The sequence below is a fragment of the Nicotiana tabacum genome, chromosome 11, assembly GCF_000715075.1.
Source record: "Nicotiana tabacum cultivar K326 chromosome 11, ASM71507v2, whole genome shotgun sequence".
In the NCBI taxonomy this organism is placed as follows: Eukaryota; Viridiplantae; Streptophyta; class Magnoliopsida; order Solanales; family Solanaceae; genus Nicotiana; species Nicotiana tabacum.
This window is the reverse complement of record NC_134090.1, coordinates 113,648,949-113,666,006: the sequence shown is the minus strand read 5'-3', so window position 1 is coordinate 113,666,006 and position 17,058 is coordinate 113,648,949. Positions and strand designations below refer to the sequence as shown.

The window sequence follows — 17,058 nt, the reverse complement described above, 5'->3', positions numbered from 1 at the left end:
ATCAAGATGAACTGTCTTGATTTCATAATCTGAAAATTATGCTCTTAATCGAGAAAAGCAATTCCAAATGCCAAACTGCAGGTTGACAATAATTACACATGTAACCATCTCATATATGCACCTATAAGTGGTTCACATGATAGGTGAACGGGCCCATATTCACCTTTTATATATTTCAGAATCAGAGGTCTTAGTCCCAACTTTAGCTGGTATAATCAATTCATTATGAGAACAAGCAACACATGAGAATTCCTGAAGAATCTTCTAGTTCTTTAGTATATGCTTATCTGAATTCTCAAATAGCTCATTTAAAAATGGCAAATGAAAACTTCAAGTTTATCATGTCATGTGCTATCTCTTAGTAAACTTCTGGTTTACTATGGCATAAACTTTTGCTTTAGTAAACTTCTGGTTTACTGTGATACATGATATAGTACAAATTAAAGAATAAGGCAGGTAACTTCTCACATACATATTATTTTACCCTCTATGATTGTGGAAACATGAAGATTATTAATCTTCCAATCATTTGTAGTCTCAATATGATAGTCATTTGTATTAGTAAACTTCAAGTTTACTACAACATATGTTTTGACCATAATCATATAATATGAATGACATATTTGCATATAAGCTCTTCGAGAGCCTTCATTTATTATCCACAATCTAATATTTATCTGGCACTACTGGTGTCATGTATTCTTTAGGCAAACATTTAGCTCTTCAGGAGTTGTTGATACATTTTGTACTATCAAATATTGCTCAGACACTACTGGTGTCATGAGATAAAATCACAATCAAATAAACAATGTAAAACAATTGTTTAAGCACACGAAAACTCCTCTTCATAATATTTTTCCACTTCAGGAGGCAATTTCAATTGTGTTACTTCTTCAGGAGCAAATTTAAAATACGAAATATTGAGTATATATTCTCTCAATTATATTAACTCTTCTGGAGGTGAATTGTAATGTATTCACATTAAGAGCGCGTTCATATTTACCCGACTTATTAGTATTGTCACATTCACTTCAGGGAATGGATTAATATTATCAAAAGTTCTCATCCTTCAGAAATCGAACATAATTATTTGAATGCGCATTAATCACATCAAATTGTGATGCCTCAACCTCTTTTAAAATATTTACTACTTCAGGAGCAAATCGAGGCGTGCATTTAATATAGAGAATATTTATGTAGCTTATCTTCAATTGTAACCATAGAAAGCCTAAATTATCACTTCTGGTGATCATAGGCATATACCACTTCTGGTAGTTAACAAAATATAATTACAATGAGATATACGAAATATAACCACTTCTTGTGGTTGTATATTTCTTGCAAACTCTGCTAGAGTTTAAGTTGATCTAATAATGTTATTCATATTCTTCAAAATGACATAAACAAGATATATTATAGTAAACATCATTATCAAATCATAATTTTTCTTTATGTACAACAATTACATAACCATATTATCTATTACAAACAACAAAAATTAAAATATTTACATTTCTATAGATTCACCACCGATTACATGACTTGTTTCTCCTTCTGGGAGTGCAAGGTAATCAGTTACATCCAAATGCATGAAGTCTAAATTATCTTCAGAAATAAAATTTGCTTCAGCATTTTTCTCTGTCTTCTTTAGGGAGGCTTGATAAAGCTCAACCAGGTGCTTTGGCATACGACAGGTACGTGACCAGTGTCCTTTTTCTCCACATCTATAGCATGCATTTTCTGCATTTGGTGTTTACACCGCTTCATGCTTTTGTTCCTTCCTTTTCCACTGCTGGTGGTGAGGAGTGTTCTTTGGTGCATTATTATTACCGTGATTAGAGTTTCTTTCCCGACCACGACCATGACCACGACTGGGGCCACGACATTTTCCACGTTTAGCCTGGTGGAAGTTCGTCTCATTCACTTCAGGGAATGGACAAGAACCAATAGGTCGGCTTTCATGATTTTTCATTAATAGCCCATTATGTTGCTCAGCTATAAGAAGATGTGAGATAAGTTCAGAATACTTTTTAAATCTCATCTCTCGATATTGCTGCAGCAGAAGCATATTCGAGGCATGAAAAATGGTGAAAGTTTTCTCCAACATATCATGATCAGTAATATTATTACCACATAACTTCAATTGGGAAATAATTCTAAACATAGAAGAATTATACTCACTGATAGATTTAAAATCTTGTAGCCTTAGATGAGTCCAATCATATCGTGCATGTGGAAGAACGACCATCTTCAGGTGGTCATATCTATCTTTCAAATTATTTCACAGTATGACTGGATCTTTAACAGTAAGATATTCCATTTTCAGGCCCTCATCAAGGTGATGGCGTAAGAATATCATTGCTTTGGCATGGTCTTGGTTTGATGCCTGATTTTTGTCTTTGATGGTGTCTGCCAGACCCATCGCATCAAGATGAATTTCAGCATCAAGCACCCAAGACATGTAGCTTTTGCCCAATATATCTAGGGCAACAAATTCAAGTTTAGAAAGATTTGACATTATTTAGGAAAAGAAAGTTCTTACCTCAGATACTTTCAAAATATTTGCTCGAGATGGCAGAGTCTCGTGCTGATAACGTGTTATAAAATAAAGACTATAAAGTAAAGACAAGTATAGAGAGAAACTAATATATTATTCGAATTCAAACTGATGTACATAATGAACTGAAATCTCTTCTATTTATAGAAGAAAGGAAGCTGCTACGCAAGCTGCTGTGTAAGCTACTACTACAAGCTGCTGTGTAAGCTGCTATTACAAGCTGCTGTGTAAGCTGCTACGCAAGCTGCTGTGTAAGCTGCTACTGCAAGCTGCTGTGGATAATCTTCTACTGAGAGCAATGTTTATCCATAACGGAGTATTGAATGAATAAGCTTATTATACCCGGTATGGATAATCTTCTACCTAGGGTAATGTTTATCCATAACCGGGTACCGAAGTGATAAGCTTCTTCAGGAAGCTTATTTCCAATAGAGTACTAAATAGATAAACATATTTACGGTGGAGTCCCATATGGATATGCTTCTTCAGGAAGATTATTTACAACAGAGTACTAAATGAACATCCATAATATAATATATTTATAACATACTCCTATTTCTTTCTGGAGCAACTAGCGATAATGAGAGGGGATTGAGCTAACTGTGAAAAGAATGAGTTTAGACTGGTTAAAAAGCAAAATGCAAAAAAAAGGCAACAAAAACAAACAACACTGGCTACACATGATTATTCAAAAAGAATGATGAGGTGCATCCGGTTAAACAAAGGAGCAGCATCCGGTTAGAAAGCGGGTCGGAAGGGTTTAATTTAATTTAATCAAAATACCCAAAGCTATAGTTTGACGTAGGGGTGGGAATCGGTCGGTTCGGTTCGGTTATGAATATTATCGGTTTAGTATATCGGTTATCGGTTTACAAATTTAATAAACCGATAACCGAACCGATAAGATATCGGTTATCGATTAATCGATTATCGATCATTATCGGTTCGATTATTGGTTTACCCGATAAGATAACTCAATCTGGAGTTAAGCAAAAAAGAGAAGACAATTCGCTGGAGTTAAGCAAAAAAGAAAAGAATTCACATATAGTATACTACCCATTTCTGCGTTATATCTAGTGGCCACAATTGGAATAGTACTAATTCTTCAACAATAGTTGTCCAAATACATTAATAATAATACAAAGTAGTAGCAATTTTACCTTAAAATTAACAAGTCCAAACATATAGTACTGACAATCCAACACATAAATTGGATGTTGTTTGTCAAATGTCTAACCTGGAAAAAAGAAATCATAGAGCAAAACCTTGATATGTGCATGGGCAATACTAACACAGAAATGAAAAACACCTAGAAGGCAGCTGTATAAAAGAATAATGTTAAAAAATATACCTGAAACTGACGAAGATTGTCGATTAAGAATTGATAAGTGCGAAGAGAAATTGGTAGTAGGTATAGGCTGCACAACGTGAGCTCACAAAATTAAGAAACAAAAATTAAAAAAAAAAATAAAGAATCATTATTAGTCAAAAATACCAATATGAAGATGAATTTTGTTATAGAAATTAAAAGCCTAATGTATAAGACTAAAGACTTAAACTAGGAGTAACTAGTAAGGTCTACGAAGAATGAAGATGAAGCAACTGAAGAGTGCGGCTGAGAAAGAATAGGAGAGAATGAACTGAAGCCCTAGCATATCTATATAGTTAAGGGTAAAGTTGCAATTTTATTAATTGTTATTGGGTTATCGGTTAACTCATTAATAAAATTGGCAAACCGAGGCCCGAACCGATAACTCAATAGTGAAAAAAATTTTAAACTGTTATCGAATTGTTAACCCAATAACCCGATACCGATAACCCAATAAAAACTTAACGGTTCGGGTTATCGGTTTTACCCAATATATACCCAGCCCTATTTCGACGCGTGCTGCACGCTTTCTTCCAGGTACGAAGCTACCTAGCTCTGCTTTTGGGTTGCACTATTGTCTCGCTTTCCTCTGTTTTGTTTGATCTCAAGTTTCTCCTTTCCTCTTTGACGATTTCTCAAGTTATTTGCTTTTAGTTTGCCGTGTGATATATAGTAAAGGTATGATTAACGCCATTATTTAGATTTAAGATTTAGTGGGTTTTAAATTTGAACAATGTTTGTTTCTCATGTTTTGAATTGAACTTGGATAGAAGATTTAGACTACTTCTATGTCAAATTTTAAGCTAATTGGTATCTGTTGTTGCGCTTACTGTTCTGTACTTACTCTTAATTTTCATCTATTCGACCTATGTCGAAGTGCAGTAAAAACAGATTTGAGTCTGTTCTTATAAAAATTGCCTTTGCGTTTGCATTAGAAGTGTTTGTGAAATTGCCTGAAAGAAACTACGATTGACCTAAACTTCTTTTTAATATGTTGTTTCAAGACATCTTAACTCACAGTTTCAAATTATATGCTAAAAGATCATATCTACATTTGTTCAGTTAAAGGATTCGTGCACTAGCAAAAAGTTGATCATTTATTGTTCTTGTACATTAGCCTGCAATATGTCACCAACTTCAACTTGTGGGTCCTATTCATGGTTGGAAAGATTGAGAAATCTACACTAAGATAAGTTTACTTGGATAAAAGTGATTTAAAGACTAGCTAGAGATTGAAGTAGCTTCCTGTCAAAAATTATAAAATTGGTACCTGATAATTTCGTTGATCATAAATGATTAGTTGGCAATCAATTGGAAGTGTTTACATGTCTCCCCCATCCTCTATTGTGTTTGATTTGATGAAACTTTGTAGCTATTTCTCCAGGAAGCTAGAAATATTTGACTGGCTATTTTTAATCTGCAGAATGTTTCCTTCTCATGTTCTGAACTTGGATAAAATATTTAGACTACTTTTGTCTAAAATATTTAGCTAATTGGTGATATATTATTGTGCTCGCTTTTGTGCGTCTTTCAGATTGCTCCTTCAAGTTGCTCTTCCTGAGCTAAGTTTTAATTTTCATCTGTTCTGCTTCTATCGAAGTGCAGTAAGAACAGATTTGAGTTTGTTGTTACATAAACTGCATTGGGTTCGTAGTAGAAGTGTTTGTGAAATTGCCTGAAAGGAATTACGACGGACATAAAAAATTCGACAGCTCTTTCTTTAAAGTTGTCTGCTAATTTATGGTAGTTTTACTCATACGACACGTTAACATCAATACTAATGGATATTGATGTTTTAGCATACTATAAAATACTGAAAAAGAAACCCAAAACAAGAAAAACTTCTGCCAATGAGGTTAAGATTCTGAATACCTGGTACAAAAACTGAAAAGTAATTGATGGAAATGAGCAAAACAATGAATTAGGAGGACTGTTTACTAATTTTTGTTCACAAATGAAAGCAACAGAAAACCAGAGCAGCAACATCAAATTTTGATATCCTTTAAAAAAATTCAAATATTGGCGTCATGCTAAAAAGTGTTCAACATTGTGAAAAGTTCACATTGGAATATGGTTCTATCGTTCAAGGGATGAAACTTATTATAATTTTCAACTATTAAATAGAACAAGTAGGATAAAAGCGAATTGGTGATAAGGATTTGAATCGTTTCTAATAATTATGAAGCAATTCCCTAACTTGTTCTAAAATATTGGATAAGGATTTTCAATATAGAATGTGTTAAGCATACTTTTTTGACAGAAACAAAAAGGAGAAGACTGACCTTGGGAATTGCTAATTAGCTCAAAATGTTATTTAACATGCTCTTGTAGCTCTTCTGTAATGATGAATAGTACCTAAAATTTTAATTAAAAAAAATTAGGTGTATGTTGACTGCTTCCGGAATATACATATCACAACAAGGAATAAGTAAAATTAAAATGGAGATGATGGTAATTTAAAAGTTGTAGATAATAAAATCGATTCAAGAATTCGTATCGTATTTTGTCATACAGTAAACTTTTAGCGATGAAAATAATATTTCCATTCCACTTTCTGACTACTGCTTAAACTTCAGAAGACATCTATGAAATTATTTTTCTTTGCAAAATAATTACTTCTGTGTAATTCTCATTACTTAACAGACATAGATTCACTTTGTCTATGTCGTTAATTTGTGTTTGACCAACTACAGTATTGGTTAAAGCAGCTTATTAGATAGACAACTCATTGAATTACATGTCTTGTTATACGTTCCTATGTTTGTTTATGCTTAGTTGTTATTTGTACTATGATATCCTATTTTACAATGTCAAATAGTTTTGCTTTCACTGATTGTTACCTAATTATTGCTTCCTCGACATCTTCTACTGTTTGATGAGGAAAATTTAATTATAATGTTGTAGGAAAACGTGTAGGTCACCTACAATATCGACAGTTGTAAAAAAAATACATTAATGAATAGTCGACAGTCAAAAAAAGGTCCTCGCTCAGTGACAGAAGCTGATGATAAGAATGCCAAACACCGTAAAATAGATGTTAGGGTAGTAGCCACTGAGAAAGAAAAAATGATTTTCCAACGACGCCTAAAAAATTGTCAAACAACAACTAATCGTCTTCTTGCAAATGCAAATCACGTGAATCCCGTTGGAACATCATCTAAATTACAGGATGATCTTACTATTGGAGCTTCTTGTTCTTCTTCAAAATTAGGTTACAGCAAATCTCCTATACTTTTATTGCTTCCTTTTTTTTCATTTTGTACTATATACATGTACAATGATTAGCATGTCATTCTCATCATGCAGTTACTGAGCGTGCAACTTTTTCCTCATTGGATGTCTTTCGTAGCAAGAAAGATGTGATTCATCCTTTCCATGTTTTTGAAAAAGGTAGGACCACAGAGATGTAATGTGTATTTAAGTTCCCGTGTGAATTGTGCACATTAATTAATCGAACAACTGTGATGAATCAGGCTCGACATCGGGTATAGCAAATGATTTATGTACTCCAATCTTGGATACACCTACAACTAAAGGTTAGTATGACCATCATCCTTTACTAATTTTACCATTTGTTCTGTTTTCGTTCCTTAGAATTGTCTCCACTATGCAGGTTGTCTAAAGAATAAAAAAACTATAATTAACATTAAATAATTACGCCCAGACTATATTCTGTTAAAAAATTTGAGTATGAACATCCTGTATTTTGTTGTGGCAGTGGTACAGTGAGGTTCACCTCTCATTGAAAGTCAACTAAACTGAGAAATTTATACATGGCGAACAATGCAGAATTCAAGCACTTCCAGACGTACATTAGAATATGAAATAACCTGTTTGCCATTACATCACTTGGTGTCAATTATGACAAAGATTTAAAACGTCAAACCTCATGTGAACATAAAACAGGAGAAATTAAAGATGAAGTTCGAAAGTTTTTGTATTCTTCTTTTTTTTTAAAGAAATTCCACCGTACGGTCCTTCTGTATCATTCATGCCATACGGGTCTAAGCTTCAAGCTATTACTTTTGAGATCTTAAATTTAAATAGTTTTTTGGTGCCTATTAATGCTTTACTATGTTCCTTTAAGCATCTCGCCTACTCTGTTAGGCAGCTACTACTTGTCGCGCCCCCTTTTTTCCCTCTTTGCATCGGAAAATCGGGTTTATGACATTTTTGGGTGTAGGACAACTCATTCCTTTTGGGAACTGGGTTTTGCATTTGAAGAGTCGCCACCTAATGAGTTAAGGTGCATTAGGACACCTATAAAGTTTATTTCTAAGTTTCACTGCTACAAAATAGACTTTTAATGGCAATTAATTAGCGGCAATAGAATAATGGCCACTAAATAAATTTATAAACGAAAAAATTAGTGGCAAATAAGCATCAGCTGTTATTAAGCACCTTTTAGTGGCAATAAAAAGGAATAGCCACAATAAAAAGTACTCTAGTATTATTTTTACCTTCCCTCCAAATTTTTAGACTAAAATAACATATTCCTTCCAGTTCCTTCCGCCTAAGTTGGGAAATTTTAGGAAAATCTTTTAGAAATATACAAATCTCTCATCCCCTGTAATTCTCATCATTGTTGCCTTATCGCCGAACTTCTGTCTCACCGCAGCGTGACCATTCTCAGGTACTATATTTTAGAAAATATCTTTTTATTACTTCTCCATCTCTTCTCCGTCTTTTCTTTGCTCCAAAATATTTTTTGTAGATTTTGGATGGGAGATAGGTGTCAAATTATTTTATTTTGGTTGTTGTTAGAACGTGTAGTGTTTCCGGATGTCTTATACCCTTTGGCAAACCTTAAATTGAAATCAAAGTTATACAATTTAAGGATAAACACCAGTTTGAAGAAGTTGGCTAAACTTATCCTTTCCCTGCCCATCTTCCGCTACGCTACCGAGAGTGATTAGGAAGAGAATTTTGTTCCTTTTATTTGGCAAATATTTTATTTTCAAAGATGTTTTAATCATATTGCATATCGTGATTAGTAGTGTGTTCTTTCATTCAGCCTTTATCCTTGTAGGTTTTGATTGGAGTTAACACAATAATAAAAAGGGCATCTTTTACAAATAAATATTACTTTTTACTTTTTTGTAAATTAAGTTCCTAGTACTAGAATCTGAATCAGTTATAGTTTTATAAAACTTAAATTTTCTATTTAATATAGTGATATGTGATAAGTAGAAAATAATAGACCAAATTTGATTTTCCTTTCCATGGCACTCTCTGCAGCTTTCTTGAAGATCATGAATGGTTTGTCCCTAGGCCAATTAGACCTCGAGACATTTTTGATATGGAAGAAGAAAATAATATACATTTTGAGTTATCAATGCAAAGTGATGTCAATGACTTGACTCTCTTAGAATATATTTGTGATTCAGAATATGAGTATAATGATTGGGTGAGAAGTGGTGTTGATGGGATAGTAATTGATATTAACCAACATTCTCTTATTCCTCTCAGTGAAAGTGAAGAAAATGTTGACGGAGGAAATGATATTGCAAATGAAAGCGATTCTGAATAAGATAGATCGTAGTTATACTTTTCTTGCAGGTGTTATTAAACTACTTAATAGGGATTTTTTTGATTCAGAACATTGAATAAGATATCTTTTTTGCTTTCAATTTTGGTCACATTCTATAGAAGTTGCATATCAGCCAGCTTGCTTATCCGTATTTGTATTGGTGGATTATCTAACATTTTAGTAAATTCTCTATGCTTTATTTTACTTCTATTTTGTTTATGTAGCCGTTGTATTGTGATATGCTAAGGTGTTCTTATAATTAAATATAAAATTTTGTTGTCAGGTGCCACAATATCTAACCTGTTTTGTTGATGTGTCTTTATTTGTATAAGTAATATGACTTTCATATATTATTGCGGCTAAATAATTATTCATTTTGGAGAAGAAACAATGCAAACCAGAGGTGGCAAGCGAATGGTTATTGAAGAGCAATGTGATGATGAAGGTGTGCGGTCTTATATTGAACAACTGATGGATGATCAAAACTACTTTCAAGCCCAAACACATGATGGTCAATCTAATGAACTGAATAATTCGGCTGACATCGGAGTTCATCAGAATGATGACTCAGGTAACATTTTTTTTGATACCTGTTAGTTTTGAAATACCTTAAGATGTTAGGTTTGATATCACTAATTAGTTTGTTCCTTATGAATCGTAATATTTTAATGGATAATAAAAGTTACTTTAGTATATGTGATCAAAAGTGCATTGACTTTTCATTCGTATAACCTTTTAGAAGCAAATAAATCAGATATTTTCAGTTACTTGAATGTTATAGAAGCAGATACATTAATTATCGCAGATTTTTTAACCTAAAATTCAATAGAAAAATAGAAGAAGAGATTAATAAGACTTAACTTCAATATATTAATAATTCGATAATTGACCAATTTTGGCATCAGCTAACGTGATCTCTAAGAATTGAAAGGACTCCAACTAGTTATATTATCGTCTGACGGATTGCATAGTCTTATGTTAAAGGGTAGCTCCTTGATGTTATCTACTTTCATTTACACCTATTAAATGAGTAACAATTCTGTAAATGCTACATTTGGTCAGTATAATTTGTTGAATGATATTTAGTTTTCATATTACTTACAAGAATCTGGTGACTTCTTATTTAATTTTTTGTAAATACCATTAGTGACTTCTCATTGAAAGGTGAAGTGTTTCTTCTTCAGTCCTATTATGTTGGTTCCTAAGAGTTTTTTTAACTTAGTAAAATACTATTTTACTATCATGAAAAAGACATGAAGCTAACAAAGTTATATAAGGCAACAAAATTATGAAACCAACTGAAATGTGATCAAGCAATAAGTCGCTTACTTTTTTCAAAATCATTAATCAATTTCTCAATAGTGTGAAATGAACTTCATAGTTGATATCTCCTTCCTAGAGTACTGTTTATTAAGAGTAGGCATCTGTGTGGATTTCATGACCTTTGAATCTTTTCCATGTTAGATAATTCAGAGGCAAGGAAGGTTTGTGGGCCTACATTACTAAAAAAAATTTGGAAGATGCCTCCAGGGAAGACAATTGATGTGCAGTTCAATAGTCGTAACAATTCATTGGGAAAGCGGGTAGAAAGCTAGCAAGCTTTCTAGGGATTGTCGCTAGAACTCGAGAACTAACTCCATTACATGTAAATGATTGGAGAAGTTTTGGCAAGGATGAAAAGAACAAATTGGTGGAATTTGTGAGGGTATGGTACTATTATTCTTATTCTTCTTATATGAATATCATAATATGGATTTCTTTATACATGATATTTTCTTGTAAACGTTTGCTTATATTTTTGTAGAAGAAGTTCTCTATCCCAACGCGCGGAGAAAAGCATGTGATAAACTCACTAGGAAAGAAATAGAAAGATTATAAGTGTGATTTAAAAAGTGAGTATACATCTAAGTATAAGACAAAAGATGCTCTACTGAAAAATAGACCAAGTCGTATACCCAGGGATCAGTAGACTGGTCTCGTCTCATATTGGCTCTCTGATAAAGCTAAGGTATCTGCTTTTATAAGTCCTAAAAATACACTTAGTTGATTGCTTTTGATTTTTTCTTGGTTAGTTTTTATGTATAAATTATAAGATATTATTTTTATGTTGCAACGATAGAGGCGAACACAAGCAAATAGAAATAATAGGGCCAAGCAAAATATGCCTCACACTGGAGGATCCAAAAGTATTGCCACCTTGATGGCTGAGAAGGTATCCATATGAAAATTAAAAAAAATATTATATTTTAAAAACTCTTTATCATGAATATGTGACATTGATTTTGTCGTATTAGGCTGAAAATGGGATAGAGCCTACACGAGCACAATTTTTATTTTAACTCATAAACAACGTAAGGATGGTCGACCACTTGATGAGGAGTCTGCAAAGACAATTGTAAGATTTCTTCTCAATCTCTTATTTTTCGAATTTCTTCTATTTTTTTAATTAAATCCAGGTTCACCAATATTATTTGCGTCTTCAGTTCCTCAAAAATACCTGTGATGACCCAAAAGGTCATCACTTGTTTTTAAATTGAATTCTACGTTTCGAGGCCTTAACACCTCATTTAGCATTACCTCGATTTGCGTGCGCAGTCCGAGTACGTAGCCGGAAAGCCTATATGTGAAAATCTGTGAAAAATGATAAATTTTGACTATAAGATGAGTTAATTTGACTTCGGTCAATATTTTGGGTAAACGGACTCGGACCCATGATATGACGGTCCCGGAGAGTCCGTAGGAAAATGTGGGACTTGGGCGTATACCCCGAATCGAATTCCGAGGTCCCAAGCCCGAGAAATGAATTTTTAAAGAAAATTATTTTCTGAAATTGTTTAAAGGATTTGGAAATGAATTTTGATCAGAACATGTTGGTATCGGGCCCGTATTTTGGTTCCGGCACCCGGTACAGGTCTTATTTGTGATTTAAGATAATTCTGCGAAGTTTGGTAAGAAACAGAATCCGTTTGACGTGATTCGGAGCTTAATTGCAAAATTTGATGTTTTAAGAAGTTTGAAACAATTCTTTGATTTTTGAGGTTTAATTCGATGTTAATGATGTTATTTTGGCGATTTGATCGCATGGATAAGTTCATATAGTGTTTTTAAGTTAGTACGTATGTTTGGTTTGGAGCCCCGGGCTCGGGTGAGTTTCGGAAGGTTTTTAGAACTCAAAAGTTGCAGATTTTTCCAGTTTCTAGTGTGCTGATACTTTCTTCTTCGCGTTCGCGGGAGGACCCTCGCGAACGCGATGTATTATTTATGCGGAAGGAAAATTCCTTCTACGCGAACGCGTAACCCAGGTCGCGAACGCGAAGCTTTGGGGGGGGGGGGGGTCTTCCGTTCGCGAACACGGGCCTGGTAACGCGAACGCGAAGGCTTATGAGCCTGGGCAGGGGGAGGGGTATTAAACCCACGCGAACGCGACTGCCTGGACGCGAACGCGACCGCCTGGACGCGAACGCGAAGGCTCGAGGAGTTACTTCTCCGCGAACGCAAGCCCTTTGTCGCGAACGTGAAGGTCTGTCAGGCCTAACTCATCTCGAACGCGTTGAGCTTATCGTTAACGCGAAGACCAATTTCGCCCAGTTATTTTAAGTTTCAAAAACAGAATGCATTACGGGATTTAACCCATTTTTCACAAACTTCTTCTTCTCCACACTTCTTGGGCAATTTTTGAAGAACTTCTTCACCATAATGTCTTGGGTAAGTAATCTTTGACTTATTTTTTTCCATTTTTATCAACACCCACTAGATTTCTAGGCCTAAAACATGTGATTAAGGGTAGAAAATTAGGGATTTGGGTAGAGTTAGGGCTTTTTGATTATTTGAGAATTTGACCTCGTTTTTGGGGTAGGATTTCAAAACAAATTATATATTCGGGCTCGTGGGTGAATGGGTGATCGGGTTTTGGTCCGAACCTCGTGTTTTGACCAAGCGGGCCCGGGGTCAATTTTTGGATTTTTGGGAAGAATGATTAGAAAACTATAATTAAGTATTGGAATTGGATTGTTTGGCATTTATTGATGTTATTAAGTCGATTATGTATAGATACGATTGATTTGGAGCCAAATTCGAAAGGGAAAGCGGTGTTTGAGGCTTGAGTTAGCCGTGGAGTTCGAGGTAAGTGTTTGCTCTAACCTTAGCTTGAGGGATTAGGAGTTGTGTCCTATTTGCTATTTTCTTCTGGTTGAGTACGACGTATATGCATGGTGACGAGTATCTATACGTTGGTATCAAGCATGACCGTGAGTCTTATATTGTGATTTTCATGATTTCGTTGTATTATTCATGTCGTGGTGAAGATTTCTATTTGTTGTGTAAAGTTGTGGAAGAATTATGACCTATGAACATCGAAGAGCGTTGGCTCCAGTTGTATAACGAATTGTGAAAGTATAAGTGATAATTGAAACTCTAAAGCATTGGCTCGAGTTGTGAAGTGAATTGTGAAGTAAAAGTGAGAAAGAGAAGAGATCATTATGTTGCCCCCTTGCCGGGCTATTGTTGAGTTGTGGTTCCCTTGCATGGTGTTCTTAATTGATATTACGGATGCTTAGGTTGATAATTCTTTGTGTTGGGTAAGGATTATGGTTATAGTTGTGGTAGTTAGATGTTGGAACAAGTTTGGTTATAGTTGAGGCAGTTAGGTGTTGTAACAAGTTTGGTTATAGCTGAGGTAGTTAGGTGTTGTAACAAGTTTGGTTGTAGCTGAGGTAGTTAGGTATTGTAACAAGTTTGGTTATAGCTGTTTCTCCTTTTGCCGGGAGGTATTACTTATGCTGTCGAATCCCTTGCCGGGATAGTGTAGACCTTATTGATCCCTTGTCGGGACTCTTGTTATGATTGTTGACAATATTATATGTGGATCGCGTTGCACGCTGCAACAATATTATATGTGGATCGGGTTGCACGCCGCAACAATATTATATGTGGATCGGGTTGCATGCCGCAACAGTGTCGTTATATATTGGGATCGGGTTGCGCGCCGCAACAATTATTGATACAAATGTGTTTATTTTGGATATTAGTTACTTTTGTTCGCTGTGAATCCTAAGTTGCCCTTACACTGTTACTCTGGATTTACTGTTATTACTGGTATATCTCCGCAACATGTTTCCCCCTCCCATCTTTACTTATTCCTACTTTACTTTTCGATGTATATTATATAACTGCACAGGTTTATTTGGTAGTCTGGTCCTAGCCTCGTCACTACTTCGCCGATGTTAGGCTAGGCACTTACCAGCACATGGGGTCAGTTGTGCTGATATTATACTCTGCACTCTTTTGTGCAGACCCCAGTGTTGTAGACTTCGGACCACAGTGAGATTGTTGATTCTTGTTCATCAGGCGACCCGAGGTAGCCCTGCAGGCGTCCGTAGGACTTGGCGTCTCCTTCTATCTACTATCTTGTTTCTTACATGTATTTCCAGAGACAGTGTTGTATTTAATTCTTTCAGACCTTTATATGTAGTATTCTTAGACCGTCTGTGAAACTGTGACACCAGTTCTAGGTAGTCGAGACTCAAACGGTTTTAATAGATATTCATGTTCAGATGGCTTATTGTTTTCTTCCGCTTATGTTATATTCCGTTGTTTAAATGTTATTTCTTCGTAATTATTAAAGAGAATAAAATTGGTAAAAAGGTAGATGGTTCAATAATTGGCTTGCCTAGCTCACATAAGTAGGCGCCATCACAACTCCCGAGGGTGAAAAATCTGGGTCGTGACAATACCTCTTCCGAATTTAGAAGTATTTTCTTTCAGCAATTTTCTGTTGTTTCTGAATATATTTTACCTTCTTTGACAACTCTCTCTAATCAGGACATGATAAATGAAAGATTGAGGAGTAATAGTGAGAGACAAAATGACCATCCTCCTCAGAATGTTGCTTGGGAAGGAGATGTATATTCTCAAGTCTTGGGAAATGAAAAAAGCGGATATGTTCGAGGTTTGGGACTTGGTCCAACTCCTTCTATATTATGGGGTAGTAAATCCTCCATAGGAAATATTGGTCCAAATGATTCTTCTAATGAGGTAAAAAGGTTAGAACAAAAGGTAATACAGTTAACGGAGTTAAATGAAAAACAAAGTGAAGAAATGAGTTCGATGAAGCATGAATTATCATGGATGAGACAAGTCATGTGCGAAATTGGACAGGTAACTCAAATTCAAAAATCTAAAACATTTGTTCTGAAACTTTAGTCTTATTAAATTAGTGTTATCCAACATGCTAATATTGATCAGGTTCGTGATGCCAACAGTGGCCATGAACGAGTACCACAAGCGCAATAGAATCATAGTATTGGTGAAAATACTCCATCTTCTCATGGTATTGCTCTTTTTTTATTGATAAGGATGGTATTGCTCTTATACTTGAATATGTCAACATGGTACTCCTCTTTTGAATTATGCTCAATATGTTGCGAATTGTGTTTTGCACCAGTTTGATTTTATTTTGAGTTGCTAATGAATGGTGAACATTTTATTATTATTCCCTCTCATAAAAATTGTTAGCAGAAGAATAGGAGAAATTGATATTGGTGATATACTAGCTAATTGGAATTGAGGTCTAGGATTGTTGTTACGTTTCCATAGGATGTTATATTGACTTAGAAACTTTTAATCTTGCCATTGATTTGTATATTAGAAGCAAATCTGGAAAACATCTAGCATTACAGATATTAAGCTATTGTTCTTTTGGATACGTGCATCCTTGGAAGGTTGTGTCTGTTGCTGAGAAGTACCAATTTGGTTGATTCTTGTTGCATCTGCTTTTAACCTCAACAATCTCATTGTCTTGAACCTATGACCATTCAGGTACTAGAATGTACTCCTTAATTTTTTTAATTTTATGTCTGAATGAGTACTGATAGCTTGGTTAGTCATATTGCGTTATGCAGTTATTCCACCAACTGTTACTGAAGATAAGATAATATAGCCTCTCTATCTGCACGAGTTGAATTTGAACTTGGGAATTGACTGAATTGACTTAAATGAAATAACATGGTTAAGGAAATAGCTCAGTTGATCAAGATGGACTATTTTCACTTTATATTTTAGATGTAGACTCACAATTTTTCTGTTTCACATTCAACTTTTTCTTTTGACGTTCCCTTATTTTATTATTTCAGGTTATGCCAATAAAGTTTGAAAATTTAGCATGGAAGAATTTCAATATGATGAAGAGTTACAGAAATTGTTTGACGGTTATGCATATGCTATTTTATTATTGTCGGTATTCGATAGGATTAATTACAATGACATTGATTTTTTAGTTTAAACAATGTAATTTTTTTGATCCTTTCCATTGATACATTCCTACTATGGAATGTTCTTTCTTTTATTTTTCTTGATATTACAATTTTATTAGTCATATCCTTGTTAGCATTTGCCACTTGGAAGATAATTTTGATAGCAACAAATAAAGGTTGTCAAAAGGACAAGACAAAGAATTACAATTGTTGTTAAAACTTTCATATTTTTTACGGCAATAAATTTTATTCTTCATTTGCCGCTGAAAAGGTTACTTTTTAGCGACTATTAATTGAATTTACCGGCAATAGAAAAAGATGCTAAAGGTGAAAATTAGGTCATTTTTGGGAT

At 34.4% G+C, this 17,058-nt stretch overlaps 1 protein-coding gene and 1 long non-coding RNA gene across 10 annotated transcripts; both read left to right on the top strand.

Annotated features, from left to right (window-relative positions):
- Positions 1–4,463: 4,463 nt before the first annotated feature.
- Positions 4,464–15,401, top strand: LOC107827493 (uncharacterized). Of its 9 annotated transcripts, none has more exons than XR_012696693.1 (10): positions 4,464–4,604; positions 7,233–7,316; positions 7,400–7,462; positions 9,842–10,027; positions 10,921–11,161; positions 11,261–11,464; positions 11,576–11,668; positions 11,751–11,851; positions 13,507–13,578; positions 14,748–15,014. XR_012696693.1 is itself a non-coding variant. In XM_075225394.1 (10 exons), the coding sequence occupies exons 1-5, from the start codon at positions 6,882–6,884 to the stop codon at positions 11,049–11,051; spliced, it is 723 nt and encodes a 240-aa protein (XP_075081495.1). In that variant the 5' UTR covers positions 6,740–6,881; the 3' UTR covers positions 11,052–11,161; positions 11,261–11,464; positions 11,576–11,668; positions 11,751–11,851; positions 13,507–13,578; positions 14,748–15,014. The 9 variants fall into 9 exon arrangements, 8 of the variants coding, with proteins under 8 accessions (XP_075081495.1, XP_075081496.1, XP_075081494.1 ...); XM_075225394.1 differs by lacking the exon at positions 4,464–4,604 and adding an exon at positions 6,740–7,137 and having other exon boundaries at positions 9,839–10,027; XM_075225395.1 differs by lacking the exons at positions 4,464–4,604; positions 13,507–13,578; positions 14,748–15,014 and adding exons at positions 6,740–7,137; positions 15,277–15,401 and having other exon boundaries at positions 9,839–10,027.
- A 73-nt stretch (positions 15,402–15,474) lies between these two features.
- Positions 15,475–16,717, top strand: LOC107828629 (uncharacterized). The gene is made up of 3 exons (XR_012696694.1): positions 15,475–15,612; positions 15,700–15,784; positions 16,587–16,717. It is a non-coding gene; the product is annotated as an uncharacterized LOC107828629 (long non-coding RNA).
- Positions 16,718–17,058: the final 341 nt, after the last annotated feature.

Bases quoted from the DNA above. Each gene is read 5' to 3' on its own strand.
- LOC107827493 (XM_075225395.1), top strand. From the start codon at position 6,882: ATGAATAGTCGACAGTCAAAAAAAGGTCCTCGCTCAGTGACAGAAGCT. The intron at 7,138-7,232 runs GTTACAGCAAAT...CTCATCATGCAG, and splicing joins TTGTTCTTCTTCAAAATTAG to TTACTGAGCGTGCAACTTTT. The intron at 10,028-10,920 runs GTAACATTTTTT...TTTCCATGTTAG, and splicing joins TCATCAGAATGATGACTCAG to ATAATTCAGAGGCAAGGAAG.